The following is a 27,993-nucleotide window of genomic DNA, read 5'->3' on the forward strand; positions in this document are numbered from 1 at the left end:
GATCTCTGACAATCTCCAAGATCCCAGCAGATGGATGGGAAATTATAGTTACCATTTGTTGTAAGAGGGAGAGGCACAGTTTTATTCAAGCATTTCCTTGAAGTAAATCTGCAGCGATCATTCATGCAATCTGAGAAACAGACGTTTCTGCGTGTTTGCTGAAGAAATCGTAATCAATGTTATATGTTTGCAGCTTGTGAGGAATTGTCTGTGAAAGGAGGCTAGGATGAGATGACAAGTGATCACGGTATAATGAAAGATTTAGAGAATAATGACACATATGTTCCAATTTTACACCATTCATTGAACTGGGACAATATTTCAAGGATTAGAGATGACAGACCATGATAGGCCGTCTCCTGAGTCCAGGGATCATGGCTGTATTCACATGCAAAGAGACTACACACACACACACACACACACACACACACACACACTTTGAAGTAGATGTTTTACTCATCTTTCATACGAACATTTATTTTTAATGACCAGCAAGCACAAAAATGGCGATCACAATCAGCCCTTTTCCTCCCAAAATTCACAAGTTAGCGACTATAATGGCATTGGTGGCGCGCAAAAACTAATTAATAAAAGCACTATCAATTCATTCGCTATTGCAACATCTGACAAAGAGAGCAGAATGACAAGTGCATGAGAGCAAGAGACAGTTGGCAAGGGTTGCCAGTTGAGAAAGCTCTATTCAGTCCCCCCCCGAGGTCCTTCATACTCACAGAGGAGATGACAAAGAGCACCAGTTAATTAGCAAGAAGTAGCATCTCAAGGAGGTCTGTGAAGAAAACCTTCATTCACTCTTTCTGCTCACCTCTTGCTTATGAGAAAGAGTGAAGGGCTGGAAGGGGGGTGGGGGGCTGGTGGTGAGCAGAGAGCAGGCTAAGCTCAGACTGAGAGCCCGGCTGCCTGCATGGGGCTGCCTTGCTTGATTTAATTTGGACAGTCACTCTTTTAATTTGCAAGGTCATTGTATCTAACGGAGAGTTTCTATTGAGGCTGGCGAACAAGTGAAGGCCTTGGAGTGCAAGTCAACGATGTCCCCCTTCTGTCTGCTGGATGAGACGCGGCCGCGGAGGAGGAAAGAGGATGAGAAGAGAAGGATAAAGCGGAGAGGGGGATTTGGAGAAAGGATGAAATTTTAATTAAGGCACTTCTGCGTTTCTAAGCAGACTAATTTAGCCATAGTTCCTCACAAGTGTATGAGATGATTGAAACAGAGGTGAGGGAGAGGGCTGGAGGGTAGCCTATATTAGATCTATTGTTGAAGACAATTTTGAAGTGCCTGAATGTATCATTAAAAAGAAAATAACAGTTGGAGAGGAAAAAAAGGCAACTAATCAGTTGGTCTGCCCTCAATAAAGCAGAACTGAACAATATATTTACTTCAATATCAATTCCCTATTACACCATACAGAGTTTTATTTAAAAAATTACAAAAGTATATAAACCTGAAGATTTTTGTTGTTGTGAAAGTACAGATTAGGAAATAATGTAAAGACTTGAGTAATTAGCATTTACCATAGGACCAGGACCAGAAGGGCAACAGCTTGCAAATAAATCTCTGGTGGAGGGAACCTGGTTGGTTTAAATGCTGTTTTTGTTTTACTTGTTTAAATGGAGGCCTGATCAGAGCAAAGAACTCCCCGAGGTCCACAGGCTGAGGTGCAGACAAAGGTAGGCCTGCCTGTGCGAAGGTCCCCTAGGACTGAGGAATATGCAAAGCCCTGCACCTCCACACTGAGGCTGAATTTGAATGGCTTAAACCGGGCTGCACCATAAGGAGGCATCATTCAGCTCCTCTAGCCACTTGGCTTTACATAGAAAGGTTAGAAATGTAAATGTATGACAGTGACAGGGAAGTCAGGGGTTTAAGAATGGAAATGCATGTTTGTATATTGTCATTGTTGGGAAAGGGGAAGGCTAATTAACAGTCAAACAAATAGAAATAATGAATAACTGTAAAACTTTGTTTTAAATTTCCCTCACACATAACCCTGGAGTGACAGGAGGGCAAAAGAGAATGAGAGAGTTGAGTTCATTGCCTGTGACAGACAGTGTCAATCAAACTGCTGTGTGGAAAGCCACACCGCCCAGGTCTTTGAGGACGCATTGACTCTGTGTTCATCTTCACTGCACAGTTCTACACTGTGGAGAGACTGCATGGGAGCTGAGCCGCATTCAAAATATCCTCCTTTTGCTCTTCATTTCATTTTCTCCATTAACCAATTTAAGTGGAATTTAATTTCACAAAGTAAAAGTAAACAAATATCAGAATTAAAAAAGTATTCAGGAAAAATATCCGATCATTGTAAGAAATGCTTCTTTTCAGAGTGAAAATAAAAATCACCATCTTAGATAAAATACACCCCTCATGTCTCCAATTTTTCTCCTCTAAATCAGTCGAAGGAAGAAACGTCCTCCTCTAGTTGAGTAAACGCGAGACCGTCAACAGCATCAGCCATTTCAGCAAACCTACAAAAACAGTATAGGCTTACTTTCAACTGATGAAGACCACTAGCAGCTACGTCCTGCCGGGAGCAAAGCAGGAAGCAGTGTGATGTTGCTATAAAGCCACAAGGTCGGGGTGGACGGATGGGTCAACATAAGGCCGGACTTTAACAGCGGACATTGCTGTTCACTTCCTGTTTCCTACTAATAGAAAACATTGGTTTCCCCTAACTTCAACAAATATACAATTTTAAAAATGGGTTTTAAGAGCAATATTTTATGAGCTTGTATCATGTTGAGTGGTATGAATCTGCAAAGTAACTACCTACTAAAGCCATCACAGAAAAGTTCAGCATTGTCAGCTGAAATGGAGGAAAATCAAAACTGTGCTCCTACGGTACTCGGTAACTTAGTAAATGCATTTAGTAACTTTCTACCTCTGATCAGTCGGGATGAATTAGTCAGCTAATTAGTCAGCTTATGCAAGTGGCAGATGGGTTCTTCCTGCAGCCAGGAAACTGCTGACAGGAGCCACAACAGTGCTAACTAGGGCCTTTAGAGATGCAGGCTAATGGTTAGCTTGCCAGGATAACATCAGCATTTCAGCGTCTTTCTCTTTCATGTGTCGACAGGAAGGAAGACGACTGACAGAGGGCAGCACTTTTGTTTCCTGCCACCGCTTAACATGATCAGCTGTCAAACTTTAGAGTGGTTTGAGGAGTGCACTACCTCAGATCAAATCAGATGTGATTACTTCTTGTTTTATGGTTATGTTTGAGGAGCCAGTAACAAATACAAGAGGAGTAACAGAGGAAGTCAACACAACACCGCTATCCACAAATATTTAATATTTCAGATTAATGAGACTGATTTCCTTCCTGTAAAGTTAAGATAAATGAACCCTGGTGGTGTTTCAGTACGTCATGAATATCCAACTAGCAGCTATGCGCCTACAATGGTCAATATGGAAATGCTGACTGTCCATTTTGTGAGTCATGAACGTTTGTAAGCATGAAAAGATTGAGAGCAAAGCGAAGACTTTTTTTGGAGAAGTGTGGAGACTTTTGGGTGGGTGGGGGGCAGGGGTTTAGGGGTTGTGCTCAAATCCCCAGAAAATTCAAAGTGAGAGAGTGGAGGGGGTGGATCTGCCAGAGGAGGAGGTGGAGGGTGATGTATGGAAGCGTAAGAGTAAGAGTTTATTCACTGGTGTCTGAGGGAGCCTTTCAGAGCCACTGAGTGAGTGTCTATAGCGGGGCAATCAACCATAGGACTAGGAGGCTTTATCTCTAAAATACAACCCCACCTCCACCACCCTGCTCCACCCTTCAAACACACACACACACACACACACACACACACACACACACACACACACACACACACACACACACACACACACACACACACACACACACACACACACACACACACTCTCTGCCTTTCCCTCTCTCTCTCTCTCACACACACTCTCTGGTACCTGTGAGAGCCTCTCATGTGCGGCTAAGGGTGCCATTGACGGAGACAGGAGGGAGAATGGGCCGTGAGGGACAAACAATCCTGAGGAGTCTATCATTCTGTGTGGTGTTGTCTTAGGACCTGAATAGAGCCACTGTGACCTGCCCACCACCACCACCACCGCCGCCGCCGCCTCCTCCTCCTCCTCCTCCTCCTCCTCCTCCTCTCTTCTCCATCTACCCCTCCTATCTCCTGCCAACCACTCCACCACCCAGCATCCCCAACCGTCCTGCCAATAAGCGCCTTATCGTCAACTTCACTTTCACAAACAAGCAACTATCTCTTCCAGCCAGGGTTCCCATTTTTATGCGACCAAATCACTATTACTGATATATTTTCAGCTAGGCATGTCAAATTCCAAGTGTTTTAGCCCAGATCCCCAAGATCTGTCCTTTAATATTGGGTATCTACTAATACAGAGACCGATCCGATACTTATATTTAAATGTTGACTACTGGTAAATATATCTGACACATTGAAATAAAATGTAGCCTTCTTAATTCAGTTGATCAGTCTAAATTGTTGATATGCATGAAAATTTGACTTGGAGAAAGCGACTTCATCCACTAGAGAAAAGATGTGACACTTCTGAAACTGAAAATTTTTCTGCATAAAAGAGATTTTCTTTTACATCAAACAATTTTTGGCAGCATACACACCAGCTTGCAGAGATCACACAAACCTGATAACAGCCCAGTTTTGTTTTGATCTGCCATCAAGTTACTCATGTAGTTATTGTTAAATGGGGACAGTTGATATAATCTTTTGCTGGTGACGTAGATGAACCCACGGTCTACGCCATCTCTTTGCTAATGAGGAGAGATAACAGATTTGTTAACGGCAGATCTTTGCAAATCTGTTTCAAACTCATCGAATCAAAAGTTGAAATGAAAGGAATATGCCGCTAATAAAAGGGGAAAGAGCTTTTGATGAATGCAAAAATGAACTTACTTATGCAAATTATAATCTTGCCATAATGGAAAGAGAATCTGTAAGAAATGAATCTAGTTACAACTCTTACAGGTTTTTTTTACTTGGTTTTTCTATGTAGGACCAGTGGGAAAAAAAACCCCAGTCACAATTACAACCAACTGGAAGCATACGACTCAAATCAAAACAGCTCTGCATAAAAATCTTATTTCCAAAGTTTTTTTTTTAATTTGCCATATCACACATATGCATGTGTTAACTCCAGTATAGTTAAGGTTTGAGAAGTATTATGGCAGCTAAAAAAAACTATAATTTAAGGAAATATTGCTAACCCTAACTTTCCAGAGCATAATAATAATAATAATAATAATAATAATAATAATATTAAAAAGGCTTCAAACTGAACTTTGTTATTTGTATCTGTGTCTTTTTTCATACATTTATACTGGACAATTCTTCAGGTTTCAACTTAAATCCAGTGCCAATGCAGCATGTAATTTGTGCTTTAGGTAGTGAGGTAGATATGAAGGTCAGGTTAGGGGGTTGCCATGTAGGATATCCAAATGTTGGAGACTGACCTTTTTTTTTTTTTTCCCCACTGTAACCAGAATATTTCTCTGATCTTAACCAAGAACCTTTAGTTGCCTACGTTCAACCAGACCCTAAACAACCAGTATGTAGGTTTTAATGGTATCTAGCAGTGAAGTTGCAGACCAATTTGAACACAGCTCGCCTTCCAAGCATGTAGGAAAAACTACGATGGGCCTATCTAGTTTGGTTTATCTAGCCCGTTGTCTGTAGGCCACTGTAGAAACATGCCGTTTCAACATGGCAGACTCCATGGAAGAAGCCGCTCATTCTACAGTAACAAAAAACAAAAAAAAAATTTGAACAGTTATGCATATTATATTCAATTTCTGCACAATAGATCCTCCTAAATATTACACACTTGTAGAGGTGGTGCCTTTTGATGCAGTGCTATTGATGGCCTGAACATGGCCTTAAAACCCTAAAAATGTTTGGCTCTTCTTGCGTTAAATGCACCCATTTAGTTTACACACTCAACACACCAAAAGTCTTAATTTCCTACAGACAGACACCTCCAATCGAGCTCCACTGTGTGGGAAAGACAGGGGGACCATGTCTCATCCAAACATATGGTCCTCTGATTCCCTCTGCCTGATCTGTCTGCAGCATCTGTTGCCAAGTGCACCACACAGACACACACTGTGACCAACAGCATTGTGTAGATGTGTGTGTTAGTGTAGATGATACTAGAAGAGAAGGCCAGGGGGGCACCCACGGTTGGCTGTAAGGGTACGGGGAGGGAATGGGGCTGGTGGCTGCTGGGGTAAGGTGGGGGGTACGAGGGCACCAGAAGGGCGTAAAGAGAAAGGCAGAGAATACAGTCATTACCCACCCAGGGCTATTCCTCTCTGGGCCATTAGCTGCTGGCGGCCGTGACCAATTGGGTTTTGTCGCTCCTAGCAGGGTCATCCAGTGGTGGTCTGGGCCTTTTCTATAATGGACGCTCACTCAGCCGTCCTCACACAAAACCTTTAAGAGAGAAAGAAATTCTCTCCCTGACTCTCTCTCCTCTCCCTCTCACTTTAAAAAGACCCAGTCAGGCAAAAAAGAGAAAGAGTGAAAAGTGATCATGAAAAGAGATTTGTTGCGATGTGAAGCACGCAGGGAAGTGATCGTTTAGCCACACGTGGGGTGAAGGGACTCCATGGCGGTGGGTCTTGTTAACCCTCTTGACTCGTATGCCAGAAACCAAATCAAATTGTTCCGTGCCTCAGAGTCTGAGGACGTGGTTCCTTGTGGGAAAAGCTCACAACTTCACAACTGCGGCGTGTGTAATTTTCAAAGTGGAAAGGAGGAATTTGAATAGGCCATGGCAGATTATCCACTGTGTATGAACACTGATCCTTGAACTCAGATGGTTTCAGATGTTTCTCTGCATTTCCAGTTTGATTCCATGCGGTGGCTCAACAGAAACAGGTGTGAGAGAGGTAATAAATGCGGGAGGTTAATCTTTAAAAAAGCTAAGAAGTATTAATATCATTTACAAGATTCCCTGAATGGAATGAATTCCATGCAGACTTCCTTTACTGAATGATTATCTTGAATGATCTAAAACATTCACTATTCTCATGTGACAACCTTAAACCTCTAATATAGTGAAGAATTGTATGTTCCCCTAGCTGCTGAAAATTTCAAATTTTCATCTTCTCGGCTGAAAAAACGAGCTCAAAAACACACTATGGCCAAAGTTTGTCTTTGTTCTTGAAAAGTACAAAATTAGGGGAGATTTGAGGTTTTCATGGAGGGATTCGTTCTGTTTCAGCAGAAATAATTGTGTGCACATAAATGCATATTCTATCCAATATGGAGTTGTGTGTGCCTGTCTGTGTGTGGGTGTGTTTTTTTGTCCAGTCTGAAGCTGAATAAAAGGCCAGTTAGCCACCTAGCGGGCTACTAATTCTCCATGTCAAATACAATGGCTGCAATTATATGGTAATCAGTGTTGGTGGCTCATACCTTTCTGCTGCTTTCTGTGAGTGTGTGTCTGGCCAAGCTGCTCCTCAGGGAGACGGTTAGTCACGGCTTATTATTGACCCATTAGACACCCGTCCCACTGCCAGAAAGAAACCAGTCGGCTCACAGGCCGCGCTGCATTCACTGAACAACAATAACGAGAGGGAGACTGAAAAACGAAGTTAATCATTTTGTTATCTATGGACAAAATGAATGAACTCATCGGTGCCAAACTGTGATTCAGATGGTCATCTTTAAAGCACCAGTGTTTTGTTCGTTACAAGATGTCAGTGCAGACTTTTCAAATCAATATGCATTTAAACTTCATTACCACAGAGTGACAATGACAGATTTTGCAAGTCAAGCAAGAGAGTCTGCTTATTTATTTACATACAGAAATAAATGAGATCAAATGGCTGCCTGGAACATCTGAAAAATGACATCTAGAAATATAAAGCTGTATAGCATGCACTCAGAAATAGTCAGATGAAATATACTACATGATTAGAACTTCAGGAGCTAAAATTTGAAAACACACTGGCCACTTCCAATCACGCTGTTGCTGCAAATGCAAATCAACAGTTTCCAGATTTTATTTCCCTGCTTAAAAAAGTACTTTTTTTACACTGGAAGATGAACTATTTACTACAAGTTATAATGATTATCATGCAAAGCATGTTCATAACATGACGCAAGCCTGTGAAGATATTCTCTTTCAAAACATGTCCTCTCTTTGTTGCTTCTTCTCTTCGTCATATAATTGACAAATGTGTTGTTTTGATATAATCCCCCAGATCTGTCAACTCTGAAGCTTGCCCTCTGCTCCTCCATCCCTCCATGCCCCCACCCCACAACACACCCACACAGACCCCTCTGCCACCTCCTCTCCAGTCCCCACCCCTGCAAAGCAAAGCTCTCTTTGTTAACCTAATGTGCTTTTACCAGTTGCTTTCTGCCAGCGAGACATCTGCTGTGTGCAACCAGTCAATATTGTGAGGACAGTTCAAAGCGGCCAGTTCATTATCTGTGTCAGCTTAACAACCCAAAGGTAGCGGTCTAAGGGACACAAGGAGGAGGAGGAGGAGGAGGGGGAGGAGGAGAGGAGGGGGACACAATGTGTGAAGACACAATGGACTCCTCATTAACCAGTGATTTATCATGATAGGATGCCCAGTTCAACCTTTTGCTCCCCCTGCACACACACACACCTCCAGAAAAGGATCCTATTGTTGGAAAAAGAAGAGAGGACTGTGAAAGTGGAGTTGAAAGTGAAATGATATAGTTAAAAAGTCAAATGAAAAGTAAAAGTGAAAGAAAATCATCCATAGCTGAAGTGTGTCCTTTTTGAGAGTGTGTGAGAATAAAGGCCAGTGAGGGCCAACACACTCAAACTTCTGTGCTTTTCAGTTTTTTAAATAGTAAAACTAGTAAAAAAAAAAAAAAAAAAAAAAGAAGAAGCACCAGCTTCTCTTACAAGGTTATTGTCACTTTTATTTCATTATGTTTTCTCTTAGATTTTAAACATTTCCCTATAAAACTCTTAAAAGCAGTTTTTGACCTCTCAGAGCTCAGAATTCTCCCACTTGTACAGATTCGTGAGAAAAGCCCATCGCCCCGAAAAGCCAACTTTATTAAACATTACACGCAATCTGATTCACACCGTAAAAAATTAGCCTTGCTATAGACACACCCTCTCTTTCCTGAGACAGGCTTTATGAAAGTCAAATCTCTCGGTCATGATGATATCATACGTGTCAGAAAGCCTCTAAAGATGCTCCATGCATGCATATGCAGAGAGATCATAGTCCATCCTCAGCCGCTCTGCCCTCACAGAGGCGGAGCCTCTTCCTGCACATAAAAGCTGTATAATGAGCGTTTAATGTATGGCTTCTCAAAATGCAGAGAAAAGGGAATATTCAACGTGGCCCATGTGGTGGTTTTGTAAAGCTGCTGCAACAAGGAACACACCCCTTTTCAATTTCTCCTTTTCCATCCTTTCCATGCAACCCCCCCTTCTCTCTATCCCTCCCTCCCTTTCTGAATCCATTTGCTTAAATCAATCTCACAGGAGGCGGTCGTGGATAATGTACCAGCCAGGGTTTGTAAACCGTTTTGTTAACAATGCATTTTGAAAAGAAAAGAAAAGAGGAGGAGAGGAGAGAGATAAAGCGAGACAGAGAAAGTGAGAGAAGGAGAGACGGAGAAACGGGCAGAAGGGTGCTGAAAGAGGAACAGTTGGGTGGGTGTGGTGTGCGGCGCTGTTTGGGACAGGCCCTGTCGACTGGTGACACCCCTGTCCCATCTCCTCCTCCCTCAGCTAAAGCCTGCATCCGCCCAATTTGGTCCAGTCCTCTCTTTAGTCACACCACCTGCCTTCACTATTCTTCACCACACACCCACCCGTCCGCTGACAGGACGAACAGACGGCATAAACCCCCGTAACTCAGCCTAAACGCCCCTCTCACATACACATGCTACACAAGTATACACACTGACAGGGCTAGTGTTCCCTTTATAGGATTATAGTGATCAATAATGAGCAATGAGAGATGATCATGGTCAATTTCTCAATCATGTCAACATTCTGCTCAGTGGTAACAGGGGGGACACATGTGACTACTCTGAACAGGTTCATTTAGGAATCATACAAACAGTAGACCTACGTTTGTGCCGTTACTTTTAGCTCACAAGGGAAGTGGGAGTCAGCATACCTGAGCTGTCACTTTTAAAGGTCTTGCTACTAAACTGCCAAGAGATTTCGCTTGAAATCAAAGCTAATAACCGTTACACCAGATTAGGATAGGTCAGCTTTTTTAAGTTCCTCACACTCACTGAACTTGTTCTGCTTTGCACCGTACTCCTGAACGTAACTGCCGAACAAGCTGTAGTTAGAGCCGTTCAGCTGAGGGACTTTTCATGTAGAAGTAGTTGCCTGCTGATATTCTTAATCATTTGGTATTGTTTGTTTGTGTGCAATGGCTGTAGTGATTCCTGCCACAGAGATCTCGCCTTTGTAGCAGTTTGTGTTTATCATTTGTTTTTCTATCATGTGAAATTCAACGTGAATGCAATGCTGTTTAGCAGCAAACTTGGTAGTCCTGGATGTTGGACTTTCCAAGCACCAATTAATGACTGAAAACCCAAAACCTTTAAAATGCAAAACATTTGAATTTCAGGTCAGTACCAAAATCAAATCAGCTGATAATTAGGTAATGTATCATCTGTCCATCATATCCACACACATAGCATTTTGCAACAAACTGGCAGACCAGACAGGAGACATGAGACACAATCCAGAGTTGTGTGTATCTCCAGAGTTGTAACAGTTATGCACCGCTGGCTACTGAGCAGCGGTGTATTCTCATACCAATTAATATCTTAAAATAAAAAACCAAAAGGTGTCTTAATATACTACAAAAGGAAGATCAGTGTTAATTTACCCCACGGCAACTTCTATAACTCAAAAAATGGAACAGAAAAAAATCATGTGTGATGTCCAGGCTGTATGAGCAAGGAGTCAACTGCTTCTGTACAAGTTAGTAGTGACACATCCTATCAGCAGGGACCTGTTCCTCCATGTTCTCTATGCCAAGCTACTTTGCCTATCAAAGCCCCTTTTAGCCTGAGGAAGCCTGGGCCAGTTTGACACCGTATTCCCACGGGGCCCTCTCAGATATCCACCAAAGCACCCATTACTGGATCATAAGCTCCAGAATCAGGCTACACTGGACAGGAATCCCCAGTAGAGTCTCGTGGACCGGGGCTGATTTGCAACATAAGCCCCCCTGTGATTGCCCATTAGCCCCTGTCCCCACTGACGGCGGCTAGCAGGGTAGCATGTGTAGCTCTAACTAGCTACTGCGCATTGCCATTGAAGATTTGCGACCATTACTTCCCCTAATTGGCTGTGAGGGGTATTAGGAGAGGTTGTGGCTTCAGGGAATTGATAGTGACATCTGATCTAATGTCCACTTAAAATGAAGACGATGTTGAGTCATAGTGTGCTGACAGAAGAGTTTCCCCCTGGGATGCAGCTTAGATCTGATGATTGATGGGTTATTATAATACAAGCCCCGTGTGTCAGGACTGATTTGACTTTTGGTTCATTTTCTTTGGTCCACACGACACCAGAGCGCAGTTTTACATTCGGTTTGTGTATGTTTGTTCTGACTAATTAAAAGTGAGCAAGGGCCTGTAAACAAATTTGGAATGATTTAAAATGAATCTACTTATTAGACAACACTTCTGGTAACCGGACATCCTGTCATAATAGAGACATTAGCAACAAATCTGTCTCTAGCTCATCTTAAAGAACGTTTGAAGAAATACCTGAATATGAGCATTAATGTTGACTATAATTAAAAAAAAAAAAAAAATGTATCCTCCAAATATTTGGAATGTAAGAAAAATATTTCACCTATAATGTGTAATATTTAATGCTGTCAAATTTCACACAGTATTGGCAAAATGCCCTTAAATAAAAACATTTTTGCTTTTAAGTTAGATAATAAACACATACATCTCCTTTTACTCTAGTGTTAAAGCATTATTTCCTATAGCTCGGTTGATTTCAGTGTAACGGCATCACAGTTCACAATGGAGGGAGCAGAAACTCACATTGTCAAACAAATTTGAGTTTTTTGGAGTTCAAACAGCACTGTTTTGTTCTTTCCTCCCCAAATGAATCAAATGAAAAGACAATACATTACACAGGCCAGAAAACATCAGGTCAAACATGGTCATTAAAAGGAGTGTGGTGTAAGTTTTACTTCCTGTAAAAACACAAACATGAACATGACCGTCAACTAGAACCCCTCTATGACCTTGCAGTAATCGGTTTTCTTAAGCATCATGTAAATAAGATCGCTGACCTCTTCATTATGTACTTTTCCCCTCTACATTTTTTACACAAATATCTTTACATTCTACTCAAAACACTTTTCATTTTTTATGCGTTTTTTTTTATTGTTTTTTCTTTTTTTTGGAGGGCCGTCATTGTATGCCTTTCTTACATCAAAACAGGTGCATATCACCCATGACAGACATAAGACGAAACAGATAAGAGAAGGAGACTGAACCCTATTCGAAGTTTGAATTTGCTTTGCACAGGTAGAAATGTCCTTCAGAGAAACAAGTACTTTTTACTTTTATACTTTGAGTACATTTCTTGAGCTTGTACTTTACTTTTAGTTCAATCAATACTTCTACTTTTACCAGAAGCTTCTAAGTATCTGTACTTCTACCTGCGTAAAGAATGTGTGTACTTTTGCCACCTCTGGTTTTCTCTGGTTCTTTGTGTGAGAAGGCAGAAATTGATATTAAATTCATTTCATCACAATCTTTTATTGCCTCAAAAGAAAAACTCCAGGAGTAAACATGAGAAAAGTTGCATGATCAAGCACTGCAGATAGTGAATAATGTAATTTTCTTGCGGCCTTTTATTCCTAATCCTGCATTCTTACAAATGATGTTGGTTATATTGGTTTTATGAGACTATTGGAGCAGCAAGAAACACCGGATTTATCTGTTCAAATCACTTTGCAGATCCACCAGAGACCACAACAGATCCACTCTGAGCCTCTTTAAAACACCCACAATCAGTCAGAACAGAGTGACACATGAACCAATCTGCATGTGGTCTGCAGATCAGACACACAGACACTGAGTGTGGTCCATCAACAGCTCTTCCTAATCAACCCCAGAGACCCCGGCCTTTTAGCCGCCAGCCCTCAACATGTCTCGCTGTGTTTACACACGCTGATTAGTTTGGTAAGTGTACAGAATGTCCTAAGGACGGTGATCTCTGAATCAATGTGCCCCTCAGTCTCATCCTTTATCCTCCCATCCCTCTGTCACAAAAGCCAGAGATCCTCTTGGAATCGGTGAGAGAAATTAAGGGATCAGAGTCGGCCAACTCCTGAGCAAACAGACTGAGCTAATGGACCAGCCGCTTTCTCCTCCCCTCAAATTATTAGCGGAGCGAGGGAATGTAGCCAGTCCAGTCATGATGTTAATGCTAAAGCTCGCTAATCCCTTACACACACACACTGGCCTCGCACTTGCCTTGATACACACACGGCTACTGGGTAATCACTCCACCACCCAGGCAGTGGGAGAGGATGGGAGAGCACAAGAGCAAAGGAATGAGACTGAAAGTGAACACATACACATGGCGGGGTTCCCAGGGGCCTGGAACATGTTGCAGGTTTGTGAGATGTGAGAAAAATCACAAAGGAGGAGAGGATCCAGGATATGGTCCAGAGCTTGATATGTGAACCTTTTTCACAGGGGTTTCAATATGCCATGATTGCCGTCATGTGAACCAGGTTTTGGACTCTGAATGGTGTCAAGGATTTTCTTTTAGGGTTCTCTTTTATGGTTGCTTTTCCATCGTACCAGTTCTTTGAGAATGTTCAGTGTAATGTCATGGTGTGTTACTTCCAAATATGTCAACTTTGAGCCCTCAAATTACACAAAATAAGAGCTTGGAAGTAATCGAACAAGTCTCTGGACTCTGAAGGGGGAACCTGATGTACATGGGAACACACAGGTAACCCAATACAGTCCTCCTCTCCAACACATCACTGTGGAAGCCTGTCTCCACTGGGTTTAGGTTGGCAACAGCTGGCTAAAGCAGAATATGCTAATGCCAGTTCTTGGGAGGAGTACTTTTGGCTTATGAGGGATTAGCGCTTGTTGGCCGGCCCTGACTCCCTGCAGAGCGAGCACGCTAATACAGGTGTTAGTAAACTGGCATTAGACTCCAGCTAATTAGCTTCCATTCACCGAGTGATTGTCCAGCCAGCTCTGCCATTTGTAGTGGTGTTTGCTCATCGGCAGGGAGGTCTCTGTGCTGTGGTGGTGGTCCGTTATGATCCGACATGATCTCCCTTCTTCCTTCTTTCACTCTCCCTGTAGGGCGCTGGACAGCAGGGCCCATCCAGGAGACAAACTCAACTGGTTGTATAAGAGCCAGAAGCCAAGACAGAGGGACAGAGGAGAGCCAGCAGCATCACACTGAGACAGTGTCCATCATAAAGTAAATGGAAACAAAATAGTTTCTTAGTTTTGGCCATCCATCCACACTTGGCCAACAAGCCGGCACGCAAAAGAGTCTTATCTTATTATCATGTGATCCAGTTTCAGCTGATGACGCAATTGTCATTAAAGGATAATTCTGGTTTATTACAACTTAGATCTTATTTTGGTGGTTATGGCCATTATTCCTATGACATTGTACTTAAATAAGTCCAACATAGCAAGAACCACAATCCCTTAGATCAGTAGTACCCAACCTTTTTCCATACCTGACCCCTTTTCTACCACTGAATAAATTACGACCCCTGACTAAGACCTAAATAATGAACACAATAAGTGCAGAAAGTTTGAGTAAAATAAGAGATTTGGATGAATTTTTGAGAGGATTATTACCTTTGAATATTGCATAACAACATTTTGTACAATTCTTTGTCTGTGTTATGCATTTTTAACAATCACACATACTTCATAGACATATTTGACAAATTTGACTAATTCAGTGTTTTCTTCTTCCTGATGTTTGGCCATTGTTCTGTTAGTTGTTTGGTTGTTTTAACTGTCCTGTGTACTTTTCTAAAGCAGGACGAGACTGTTTAGCAGAGAGTGAAGGCTCTGTGTATATAGCTTTTGTTCAGGTCTGCAAATTAGATCTTAAATAATGAACATTAAAAACTACGATTTTATTTAGTTTTCATCACAGAAATGAATGAAATGCTGAAATATAGGCCTACTGTGTATATTTACATCTAAAGTTTTTTGTACACCCCTTAAACTCAAGAAGGCCTCGCAATGCACCCTGTGGAGCTGACATAGAGGACTGCACCTGTTGTAACAAGACAACAGTTTAGTCAATTTGTCCAAACCACTCTATGTGGAGCTTAGCTGAATGTGAGCACACCTGTGAGCACATTATAGTAAGTACAGTGGAACCAGAAACCAGGAAGTCTGTCAACTGTTATTGAAGGAAAGTTTGGGTAACCATTTTACTGTTTGCTTTTATTTTATTTTCCAAAAGAGTTTGGTTAACCTGAAGGTATGTTTAAAACCTGTATGATGTCTCACTTCACATATTTCTAACCAGATCCAACCTCTTTTTAACAAAGTTGCCACATTCACAGATCTCAGCGATTAACATGGTGAGGATGATTGTATTATTACTGATATGAATGATGACAAAAACTGAAAATAAGATCCAGGGTGTAATAAAAAATAATTATCCTTAAATACACTTTTCTGTTTCTGTTGGACATCTGCACAATATTGAAATACAAAAAAAAAAACTGAAGAGAGAGCTAGACCTTTACCCTGATAAGACGAAGCAAAGTGTAAGATGTATGTAAAGATATAGCAAATGTATGCAAAATTACATAAAAATAATGTTTTATATCAAACATGTCAAATAAAAACCTTAGGTCGATATATGTCAATACTGAATTACAGCAAATCCCTCGGGGTGCATAAGATGAACACTTGTTAGTAGTTAAAGAAGAGATTTCAGCCATGCTTCTATCTTGGTATGTAGACAGTAAAACATTCTTGTATGAACAGAGGGACACACACACACATATTTATATATATGTATAGTGGCTTCTAACAATTGGCTGCTTAAATCTACAATCTCAAAAATGTCACTATATTGGGAAATAAGAAAATAAACAACAACAACAAGGTTTTAAGCATGATCACCATGCATTATAAGTAATTTCAAAGATGCTAGAGAGTTCAAACGCCTAAAAGGTCGAGAAATGTTCTTAATACACAGAAAAAGCATCATAACTGCACTTATTCTGATTATTAGTTTTCTGCATTTTGTCTTCCAGAGAAAGATGTTGCTCTCTTTGGATTTCTGCTAAGCAGTAAAACTGTGCGAGGTGTGTGTTCCATGAGTCTTATGCCAATGCTGTTTATTATGATAATTGTTCTATGTTTGCACATGTGATGGACAACACGATTCACCGATTATGAATGAAGGTGGCGCACAGGAATTGAAAGATGGGTATTACATGCAATTCAATGTTGCTGGATGTGGGAAAGAGACTAAAGGTTAGTTGGTTGACATTCCCGAAGCCATTCCGCTGGGGATGTCGGCAGTTCAAAAGGAGTCATTAAGCTTCACCAGTTCTGCCACAAAGGGGAGATTTAAGACAGCAAATAGATCTGATAGTGAAAACTCAAAGCCAAACACAAATATCCACTAAGAGGCTTTGGTGTATTATGCCATTATTACACCCCCATACAAGACCGTACAGATTTAAGTGTTTCAAGTTTAATTTTCTCCTGGGAAAGTCTCATCATAACAGACCATCTATCCTTTTCATGTTACCCATTTAGAAAAACGATGAGCGAAAACGTAATACTGATAACAACCAGTCATAAATATTGACATATAACATACACAACATAACATCAGTTCAAATGCCTCGGACGTCCTAATCTCTGCGGAAAAAAATTATACTTAATCGACTAACTATACTTCTGAAATATATTTAATACTGAAAAGAGACTAGTAAACACTGACTAATGTTAGCATAACTTCCTACAACAGTGAAAACGCAATCTCCTGCCAACTAGTTGAATGACTTTAACAAAGCCATGTTGATGAAAAGGACTCACAGGCCAATACACATCCATTCAGACAAGGGTTTGCAGCTCACCAGTAGAACAAAGACTAAAGGTACACGTGGTAAGGAATCGACTTTCAGCAGATGTGACATACAGACAAAGTGTGGTTTCGGAGTTGCTGATCAAATTATACGATAGTGTGGCCTGTAATAAGTTTGAGCAGGTGCTTATAGACACATGGACATACTTGTAAAAAACAAAGCATGTGTTCAGTTTCAGAGTTTCTGATTGATGATTAATACCTGATAGTGTATGATGGTCTATAATTTGTCTAAAAGTTCAGACAACTATCTTGTTTTACTTTGCAGAATTGTCTCAAATCTCCTTTTTTAGTTTCTTTGTTTCAGTTTCTATGGCAGTCCACTCTTTTATGTGAATGCTCATTTTGTTGGGCCTGTTTGATGACCTTTGCTTCTTAATTACCAATATCAATCAAAATTATTATTATACAGCCTCAGATTTATTTGTGTTTTCACTCTTTCTAGGTGTTTTGTTGTTTTCTTTGTGAATGTTTATATTTCCACTTCCTTTAGGATTTCCTCTTTAAACTTCATACAGTGCAAAGATGTAAGTAAGCCAGATATGTAAAGGTGCAGTCAGGTGACATGGAGACAGTTTTGTTTCAAATTCAGGCAACTTTAGTGGACTATTGTTTTTTTTCTGCTCCCTCGTCTTTCTCTGGCACAAACAACCACAAGCACTCATGATACCAACCTTCTGTACATACGACTGACAACTTTGATTGCTATGATTTAAATTGTTAAAGTGTTTGCACATTTAGATACAGAAAGTGTCATTTGGGCTGGAAAGATTTAACTGGTTTAAGAAATGTCTTACCTCAGAATGAATTCTGTCAGACCGTTTCCCAGCGTTGGAACAGTGCAAACGTTGTGACACAGGCAATGCAAGATGATTCTGATGCAAGTACAGGTTGCTGTCTGCATAGATGCAGATAATGTATGAAGGCTCTTCCTATAAAAAAAAAAAAAAAAAACATGTCATGTGTTGTACCTCAAGAACAACAACTTAAATCACAGTTAACATAAAGCTTTCATTTAAGTAGTCATCGGTCTCCACAGGAAAACATGTCGCCTCACAAACTTCTGTCACATCCATGCCTTCTTATGTATAGAATTTTTTTTGTTTTGTTTGTTTCAAGCTAGATTTCATATACTGTAAAGTTTGTATTTTCTAAATTAAGATAAATGTTATGTTTTATTTAAATGCACAAATTTATGCACAAACAAACTAAATTTACACAAATTTAAGACTATTGACACCATAACAAACTGAAATAGGCAGATAGACTGACAGACGTGGTAGTTAGCAGCAGGTTGGCCAGATGTGCAAGTGAAGTCTTATCTCTACCTGCTGGGAGCTGCCAGGTCCCCCAGACTCTTTTTAGGACCCTCTATTGAAAAACAGTGATAATCTGTTTGCTCCTTTAATGAGCTCATTGTTCCTCAGAGGAGGAAAAGCAGGTCTCATTGCTGCTTAGTTGCGGCTCTTTGAGCAGGAAAGCTCCTCTGAGCACCACTGATACTCTGCTTCGGCTCGAACATATTGTGAAGGTCTGAGCCTCAAGTCTGAGCCTGTGACAAAGCCAAGCCTGAGGAAGACTCTGAGCCTCTGTCCTACTGTGGAGTTACTTTATTGTACCACTTTTTTCACAGCTGATCACAGGATCTGGCAGCTGGTATCGCCTTTTTAACCCCCCAGACTTATGATATACCCTTTGAGGTTCCTTTAAATTTAGAAACAGCTGCCTCTTAACATACTTTATACTATTATATATACTTATTTTTATTTCATATTTAGGAAAGAAACCAGGACTTGTTTTTTGTTTTGTGATTTGCTTAAAACACAGTATTATGTTATAAACTTTGTTCATTAAAAGAGCACCTGATTTACTGTACACTACAGGAATCTGTGTCTTTTTACAGGACGAAATTTGTATGTTCATATAAAAAAATTGGTATCCTCATGAATATCTATTTGCTCCAACACTTCATTGAAGTTTACATATTAGCTTATACCAAACATTACATACCCTAACTGTAACTGTCTAACGCTAAAAAATAGGGTGAATATGTCTGTATAGGTCCAATGTGTAGGATTTAGTGGCATCTAGCAGTGTAGTTGCAGATTGAAAACTCCCTTGTTTCACCCTCCACTTCCAAGCACGAAGAAGAAACTATGGTGGCTGCAGAACACGCAGCAACTGGAGCCACTATTTGATTTATTCCTTCTGAGCTAATGTAAAGACATGGTGGTTCAACATGGAAGCTGACCCGCAGCGTCTGTAGATAAAAGGCTCATTCTAAGGTAACAGAAACATGACAATTCTTACATTTGGGTGATTAAACACTAATGAAAACATAATTATGTACTCCATTTCTGCCAATAGATCCTCCTAAATGTAACACACTGGACCTTTAACATGCTAAAACTTAAAGCTTGAAGGTGCTTTTTTACTGATAAAAACAAGCCGACTTGAAGCACACTGAAATATTCATGGAACTGTTATCATTTGGACAATAAAACACATTGGAGATTAATTACCATTGAAACGTATGACAATAAATGGATATCTGAGCAGAGGGTCACAGGAAAGCAAAAGGCATCATCCTGACTATTGTTCACACCAGCTGACACAGCAACAAATAATGGCAACAGTCGGCTCTAATAATGCAGGCTTCTCTCATCACACACAGACACACACACACACACACACACACACACACACCACCCACCCCATAGGTACCACCGAAGCCTGCATCTTGATCAGACAGTGCCTCTCTAATTGAGCTAATCCCCACTTCAGGATCAGCGCTGTCCCCTGAGATCTGACCCTCCACCCTGCCTGTCTCCTGCTCTCACTGCCTCCGCTCTCAGCTTAAACCTCCCGTCCCCTCTGTGGCTCATGTGGACTGTAAAGCTGTTTATTGGGAGACAATGGGCAGCAGATTGTGCTGTCAGGCTCCATTAATTTCCATCATTAGCATCACACTCCAGAGTCTGTGGAACCGGGGTGCTAAGCCTTAAGCTGTGTTTGTGTACAGCATCGTGTGTGTGTGTGTGTGTGTGTGTGTGTGTGTGTGTGTGTGCATCTGTGTTTGTGTGTGATACGTAGGCATGCATGTATACATGTGTTTCATTTAGAAATAATCACATTAATAAATGTCTTAAGATATGTTTATTTGAAATGAATCATTTATATATCAACAATATGCCAACTTCTACGTCAAGGAAATCAATATATCGACTTATGTGTCATAAGTCATGGAGCTGAAAATGAAAACTTGATAGATCTGATCAACTGTGACCTGAATATGCTCATTTTTGTTTAATACCAGAGGGTGCAATCAAATGTAATCAATTAACACATAATCAGAGCGGTTTCAACGGCTGCCTGAAAATGTTGCTGGCCAACTAGACTTTAGAGACGACAAAGTTCAGACATTTGAACTTCATCTTTGGCTACATTTTCTTCTACACACTTTTATTCTTCAGTTTAACTTTATGTAAAAGCTGCTTTACAATTGGTACGAAAAACAATAAGAACACAGAACTGGTGGAACTTGGAAGCAGTTGTACTCACATTTAAGGAAGAAGAAATAAGGAGTTATTTGTTTTAATTCCAATTTAGAGACAAATGTCATGAACGTGTCAATCCATAAACGCTGTAGCATGTATAGTATCGAACAGCGGACTATCATTACACACCTTCTACCTTTACACAGATTCTTTTTGAACCAATTCATCACAATAAAATGTTTGGTAATTTTTCTGTGACTAAAAACAACGAAGATTTTTTGGGATTAAACTAAAGATCCATCTGGTTCAGCTGTGACTTTCTTTGCTCCAATATCCAGGTTGGAGTTTTACTGTCACGCATTTCAGCCTCAACTGCAAAAATTGCATTTGACACGTCGTACAATTAGGACGCGAGGAAGCAGTCCTACTATATCTGTGATATCTATATTTTGTGCCAAGATCTCCAATCAGGTGCAAATCAGGGATTAATATTAGCAAATGCCTGAATATAATATCATACTACGGGCATTAGCCAGTAACAGATTTAAAGAGCATTATCAGTTTTGGTCTACCTGTATTTTACCTGCATCTGCAGTTAAAGTCTTACAAAACACGTCCGTATTTGGAAGTACAGGTGGGAAAACACTGAACAGCACTGATATCAACTTAAAAGAAATACACCAATGCTTTTCTAATGCACAGTACATACAGTGCCAGTATGAGCCATTATTTCACATCCACTATTCTAAAAGATAATTCTGTTTGACTTCAGGTGAAGTGTGGCAGAACAGCAGTGACAGAGACATCAAACATATTATGCAATGTTTAGGAAATGCAGGAGGCACTGTGATTGAGATATAAAGAATGTGAAAAAGCCAATGAAAACCAACTCTTTATGATCCATATGTCCTTTAGTGCAACCTAATCAATGGACAAACGCAATTGACCACTGACCACCATTGGTATTTCCACCTCCAGCGGCGGAGCTCTAAAAGGAAATTGAACCACGTTTCTGCCACGCACCCACTGAGGCATAAGCCTTCTTACTTCAACTTCCTGTCTGATCAATGCGAGAGACAATGACTCAACAGGTGCGACAGACAGGAGCCCAGCGGCAGCTTTCCTCCCCGCAGTTAGGCCCAATTAGCACCCGCGGCTAAGGAACAAAGAGGCGACATTTCATTTCAGCAGAGTGCCAGTTTAAGGCCTCTTCTCTCAACCTCAGCCTCTTTTCTTTCTGTCTCTTACTGCTGACATCTTTAAAGGATCATCCCTGGCTCCATCATATTCTATTAAATTGGGTCGATGCCTTGTGTTCGAAGTGGCAGGGGTGTTAAAAACATGGGGTGTTGATGAATTCATTGCATGTGACTGGACTTGCTTTCTTTGTGTGCAGGTTTTGGCTAATGAAACCCCCTGAAGGTCTGACAAAAGGCAAAGACATTTTTCAGTGTTTGGCTAGCACTTTGGGTTTGGGCTGGATTTCCTGACCAAATGACACAGTGTGCACGAAATGCTGCCATCACAGAAACTTTAACTTATTTGGAAAGAAAAGATGTATTGTATCCTAAAATAACCCTTTCATTGTGATTTTTACACAATGAGAAACAATAATTATCTGGGGAGTCTTTCTCTTTCTCTTCCTCTTCCTCATGACTGCAAGAGCCTCTCCTGCACAGCTATTAACTGAGACATATTCAACATCATAGCTGCTCTTCAACACCTTTTCACCTTTCTTATTCATGATTATAGCGTGGCCGGAGTTTTAAATGTATTTTGAGGGTCATAGTTTTGTGTTTGAATCACCCAAGAAAGAAAGAAATGATGCAAAATGTTTGTGTTTTAACCTGGGTGTTGTTTAGATCGGTCGGTCTACAAATGCTGCAACTTAAAAAGGAGGAGGACAAACTCTTGACATTCAGTTTTAGGCATAAACTAGCTTAGACCTTTTTTTCTGCTACATAAGAGTTTGAGGTTGGCACTAAAAATCCCTTATATTATGAATTTAATTTGTGAAAGGTTAAGTTCTCTGCAGTTGTTAAGCAAGAAACTAAAACTGCAAATACATTTTAGAGCTTTAGTTGAGCCACCTTACTCCCTTTTTGAAATAATGCCCTCATGAGTGCAGATCAGTCTGCTGTAAGGGCAATGGGAACGCTGCTTTTGAAAACTGTTAATTCCCATTGCCGTAATTGATTATTGCCATGCCAGCACAACAGAAACAGAATAAAAGAACTAATTGGGTAACTTCAGTTAAAAAGTAACTACGTAGCCTACATTTACTCAAATACTGTTACAAATTTCAAATTCTGAGGCAAATACTGTGCACCACTACATTTATTTGATGACTTTAGTTTCCAGTTACTTTGGAGATTCACAATATTAATACAAATACAAGCAACAAATACACTTATATACATTATACGTTAAGATTAGACTTTATTGATGCCCAGTGGGAAATGCACAAGCTATCCAGCAGTATACAGAGTATATAACGTACTCAAAATGAAATTCCATCTAAGTTGCAACATTAAAATGATGTAGCAAATCAATAATTATAATCCAATAATATAATATCCATTACTCTGAAAAGGGTCATTCTGCATAATGAGTCCTTTTACTTTTGGCACTGTAAGTATATTCTGGTGCTAGTACTTTTACTTGCATACATTTCTACACTGTTGTATTGCTTTTTACTTGAGTAAAATCTACCTGGGTAACTTCTCCATAAGCGAAAGAGCAGAAAGAAGCTTAATGATTGACTGCATGGTCTCTACGCTGATATCTTGGGCAGGATGAATGAAGGCTTTAAATTCTCTATCTTTCCACAATAAAAAACAGGCAAAAAGGCACGAGGCTATCAGTCTTTTGATCCCTAACAAAGATGGTAATAGTTGAACACATTTAAAAAGGCCACTTAATGATTTGACACATACACGTGTCACGGTGAAACACACTATTGAGCCCCATTCTAAGTAAATGACTGGGACAGATTTCCCTAAAAGAGGAGACTTTCATTATTATGAATATTGGAGTATGAAACCTCTGTTGAAATACATTACAATGAAGTGATTATGTTGTACTGGGCCAACGGTACAGGAACCAGAGTGAAATGGAAAAATGAACAGGAATATTGTAGGGATAATTTTCAAGTGCGCATGCGCGGTGTCACAGAGCGCTGTCTATGGTGGAAAGTGAGGACGAGAACGAGGCTCGTTGAAGTCCAAACATCTGTCCCTTTCTTTTAACCACTGTATCATATAACCCAAATAAATAAAACATACAGTTAGCTGTCAGTGTGTGCCGTCCACCAAGCTCCATATTGACGGTGACGACCACATTATACCCCCCCCTCCTCCTCCTCCTCCTCAGCCTATCAACAAACAGAGAGACAGCGCCGTCTGTAAACATGAAGCAACCAGGAAGTGTCCCAGCAATGTAATCGTTGCTCCTGGCAATGTCTCTTGTGAAACTACCGGACACCACCCTGGGGAAAGCGACCTGGCTCTTAAGCGTCCTAGTTGTTGTCATTGCGGTGGTTTTGCGTTATTTCGACGACCCTGATCCGGTTAAATACACCAGGTAAAGTCTTATGTTAGCTCCTCTGCCAGCTGGACTCGGCACATGCAAAAGGTTTCATTTAAATCCGATCAAACATCAGCTAAGTTAACATGTAATGGAGCTACATGACTATATAATGTTAATGTTTAGTGTTAGCAAATGCCAGAGAGAAGGTACGATTTTATTTAACGTTAACAGAGGAACGTTTCTCCCTGGGTCATCAAATAGCAAACGTCAAGCCGAACCCCATTAAGAAATCCGTCAATTTAAAGTTCCCTTCCTTTTTAGAAAACACACTCAGCTTGTAAAACTAAACCAGAACTGGATTTTGAATTATATGCATCTGCTGATAAATTCGTCATAAATTGCATCGACTATTTGCCAGTTTTTAATATGAATAAATTAAAAATTAGATTACTGCCGTCCACCAATGTCAACAATAATCTGAACTTCTGACAGAAGAAAATTGATTCTGTACTAACACTAAACTAGTCTGTCTTGACATGAAACCCTACAATTGGAGTCAGTGCATCTAACTGCACAATGTTTTTTTTTTTATATATATATTCCCAGATGAATATGTGGAAACTTATGCCAGTATAGTAAACAATGTTTGCACAGCATGTTTTTAATGTTTGCACACACTGCCTACATAAAATACATGGGTTTCTTTTGTGGACATTACCTGAACTTAAACACGGTGCTAAGAGAGCAGTCGTTTTGTTTCGACACACAGCATGGCTGAGGACATGAAGACCCTGGAGGAAAACTTCAGGCAGCAGAATAAAAGCTGTTTCATCCTGGGAGCCTCTGGGGAAACGGGCAGGCTGTTGCTTCGAGAGCTGCTGGAGCGCAACATCTTCTCCAAGGTTACTCTCATCGGAAGGAGACAGCTCACCTTCGAGGACAAAGCATATGAAAACCTGGTTAGTGGGTTGGTTTTTTCTCGTCAGCTGACTCTATTACCTGAGATTCATCATGTTGACGCTGTGTTTTCTATGCCTCCAGGTTCAAGAGGTGGTGGACTTTGAGAAGCTTGATGATTATGCTGCTGCCTTCCAGGGCCATGATGTTGGCTACTGCTGCCTGGGTACAACCAGAGCTAAAGCAGGGGCTGTAGGTTAAACTTGTGTGGTGTTTACTGGTGAATTCATTAAAACTGTACTGCTGTAGGCCTTCTGTAGCACCAAGTACCAAAGTACAATATATCTGTTGGGATTTGATGGGGTTGTTGGTTTGTAGTAATAACTCAGTAGCATTGCTTTGTCATGTCCCAACATTTCCAATAGAGCCAAACTCATAATTTGGCTAAGCTAATATATTTGGCAATATTATCACAAATATATTGTTATCGCCGTAGATGTAGGCCACTAAACAGGAAATTCAGGACAGAATACTAAAGATGCATTTGAGGTAGTTTAAACAGCAACATTATTACATAGTTTGTTGAGCTCTGGCAAGTATTTCTAACTGTAAAATGTCTTATATTGATCACAAGTCTTAAAAAACTAATGTAAGGGATCCTTGTTAAAAATATGAATATATATATATAGTATTGATATTGGCCGATATATTGTTAGAGTTTTAAAATCACCATTGTATCAATTGTCCAAATTCAGTATTGTTCAGGCTACAATTCCCCGTTTACATTATTTACTTTGTGTCATACATTTTATTCTGAAGCCAAAGAAGAAGTGTTATTTAAGTGTTTGGCATTACACAAAATATTGTCCGGCCAGAATTAATATACATTTCTTATTCACAACATGATTCTTTTTCTAATTGGCTAGTTCCTCGGGAATAATTCAATTTCATTAACTACAGGTAAGCTTTTGGCAGACACCTGTCAGTGTTGTCAAAATAATATTTTCTGTTGCTTCTCTCTTTTATTTTAGGACGGATTCGTCCGTGTTGATCATGACTATGTTCTAAAATCAGCGGAGCTCGCCAAGTCAGGAGGCTGCACGCAGTTCCACCTGGAGTCCTCCAGAGGAGCCGACAAAAACAGCAACTTCCTCTACCTCAAAGTCAAAGTATTTTGTTTCCTTTCTCCAATGCATGCTACATACTGAAGTTCTTCTTTTTTTTTTATCTCAACTGAAGCTTATCCATGTGTCTCATTAAATGATGACATTGGACACTGAATGATCAACATGAAATGGGTTTTCTTCCAGGGACAAGTGGAAGCAGATATTGAGGCGCTGGGTTTTGACAGATATGCCATTTACAGACCAGGGTGAGCGTTCTTATTTACTTAATTCAATGATTTTATGAGACTGACCTTTATATTTACCACAGGGGACAAGACAAGTGGTCTCCCAACTAAAAAATACATACATGATGTACAACAAATGTGTATAGTGTTCTCCACAGTTAAGAATTACACTGCGTTAACATGGCCAACTTGACCAAATATTTGCCCAGATATGCCTTTTGTTAGGTTTGTATGATATTGTGGGAATGTGGGGATGGATTATGACATCTGATAGCTACTGCTGTAGTTTATAATGCATAGGGAAGCTGATCAGAACAAAGCTAAATCAGGACATTCATCCACGTGTTCTTGGTTGATATCAAGATTACCGTAGATAGATTATGCTTTAGTAATGTTTCAGGGACTGTAATCGTTTTTTTTTGTTGGTTTTTTTCACTCCTCCCCTGCTGCTGACCGGTTACCAAAACTCCATCCAGTAAACAAGGCACATGTGACACCATGTGACCTCTGTTTAAAGTCATGGATGGAACATAATAGTGTAACAAAGTTAACCTTTTCAGTTTGGTACACACCAGAGAAAACGTGATTGCAGCCTTTTAAATTATACAAAACGTTGATTGTACTATCAAAGTAATTCTAGTATGGCATATCTAGTAGTTAACCTCCAACCAAATACAATCTCTAACTCATCAATACCTTTAATGTTTTTCTCCAACAGGGTTTTGTTGGTCGACAGGCAAGAGAGTCGGCCCAGCGAGTGGCTGGCCAGGAAATTCTTCGGTGCCTTGTCAACAGTGTGTACAACGTCCATGTCCATCCCACTCCCAGTGCTGACAAAAGCGATGGTGTCAAACACTCTGCTTCAACCTGAGCAGAAGACGGAGATCCTGGAGAACAAAGCCATCGCCAGTCTAGGGATGAGTGCGGGGAAATAAACGTAGGTGAGAATAATATTACATTTACACAAGTTTCACTCTTAGAATACACACAAACACAAAGATAAAAATTCATGATCCACACAGCAGGAGGGCTGTGGTAAAGATTTACACGGTGAGCTGGCCAGAAAAACATAAGAATTCATGAAGTCAGGGTTATTTTGTTCTAAAGTTAATTATCTGGACTCCAAATTTCACTGTGACAATCTCTGTGACCTCTGGCTCCAAACTATTCATTATATTTTCCCTTTGTGGTCATTTTTTTTGCAGAGAGAGACGACTACATGCTGCAAATACTAATCAAGTCATCATCATGTCAAAGGGTTTTCACATAAAACACAGAGAACCCAGGGGTGTTACACATAGTTGAATGTGGTGGATCTGTTAGACTCTTTCTGGAGAAAACAACATATGAAGCTAACAGAATATTTAATCTTGAAATTGTATTTGGGTTTTTTTTTTTTGGTCTTGAATGATATTGTAATATTTTCATCAGCGAACTGTTGCCAGGCTTTTTGATGTACACCAACCAATGCACTGAACAACTGCCTTAATGTTGTTTTAAAAGTTTAATCTACACGAGATTAAAATATCTTTTTCGCTTTAACATGTTGTCATTAAATTATTATAAATATTTAA

The 27,993-nt window shown here is 40.2% G+C and overlaps 1 protein-coding gene and 1 long non-coding RNA gene across 3 annotated transcripts; both read left to right on the plus strand.

The window, feature by feature from the left end:
- The first annotated feature begins 12,999 nt into the window (after positions 1 to 12,999).
- Positions 13,000 to 15,708, plus strand: LOC127351704 (uncharacterized). The gene is made up of 2 exons (XR_007880937.1): positions 13,000 to 13,215; positions 14,365 to 15,708. It is a non-coding gene; the product is annotated as an uncharacterized LOC127351704 (long non-coding RNA).
- Positions 15,709 to 24,034: 8,326 nt separating this feature from the next.
- On the plus strand, positions 24,035 to 27,993 carry htatip2 (HIV-1 Tat interactive protein 2). 2 transcript variants are annotated; one of them, XM_051379497.1, is made up of 7 exons: positions 24,035 to 24,225; positions 24,941 to 25,130; positions 25,213 to 25,320; positions 26,100 to 26,237; positions 26,379 to 26,440; positions 27,138 to 27,360; positions 27,625 to 27,993. In XM_051379497.1, exons 1-6 carry the CDS (start codon positions 24,101 to 24,103, stop codon positions 27,352 to 27,354), a joined length of 840 nt encoding a protein of 279 aa, XP_051235457.1. In that variant the 5' UTR covers positions 24,035 to 24,100; the 3' UTR covers positions 27,355 to 27,360; positions 27,625 to 27,993. The 2 variants fall into 2 exon arrangements, with proteins under 2 accessions (XP_051235457.1, XP_051235458.1); XM_051379498.1 differs by having other exon boundaries at positions 27,138 to 27,356.

This window comes from Dicentrarchus labrax, unplaced genomic scaffold (genome assembly GCF_905237075.1).
Source record: "Dicentrarchus labrax unplaced genomic scaffold, dlabrax2021, whole genome shotgun sequence".
NCBI classification, from domain to species: Eukaryota; Metazoa; Chordata; class Actinopteri; family Moronidae; genus Dicentrarchus; species Dicentrarchus labrax.

What these genes read in the sequence shown, in the direction of transcription:
- htatip2 (XM_051379497.1), top strand. Translation starts at nt 24,101, where the DNA reads ATGTCTCTTGTGAAACTACCGGACACCACCCTGGGGAAAGCGACCTGG. An exon ending in TCCTCTACCTCAAAGTCAAA is followed by an intron (nt 26,238 to 26,378) that starts GTATTTTGTTTC and finishes GTTTTCTTCCAG; the next exon opens with GGACAAGTGGAAGCAGATAT. An exon ending in TATGCCATTTACAGACCAGG is followed by an intron (nt 26,441 to 27,137) that starts GTGAGCGTTCTT and finishes TTTCTCCAACAG; the next exon opens with GGTTTTGTTGGTCGACAGGC.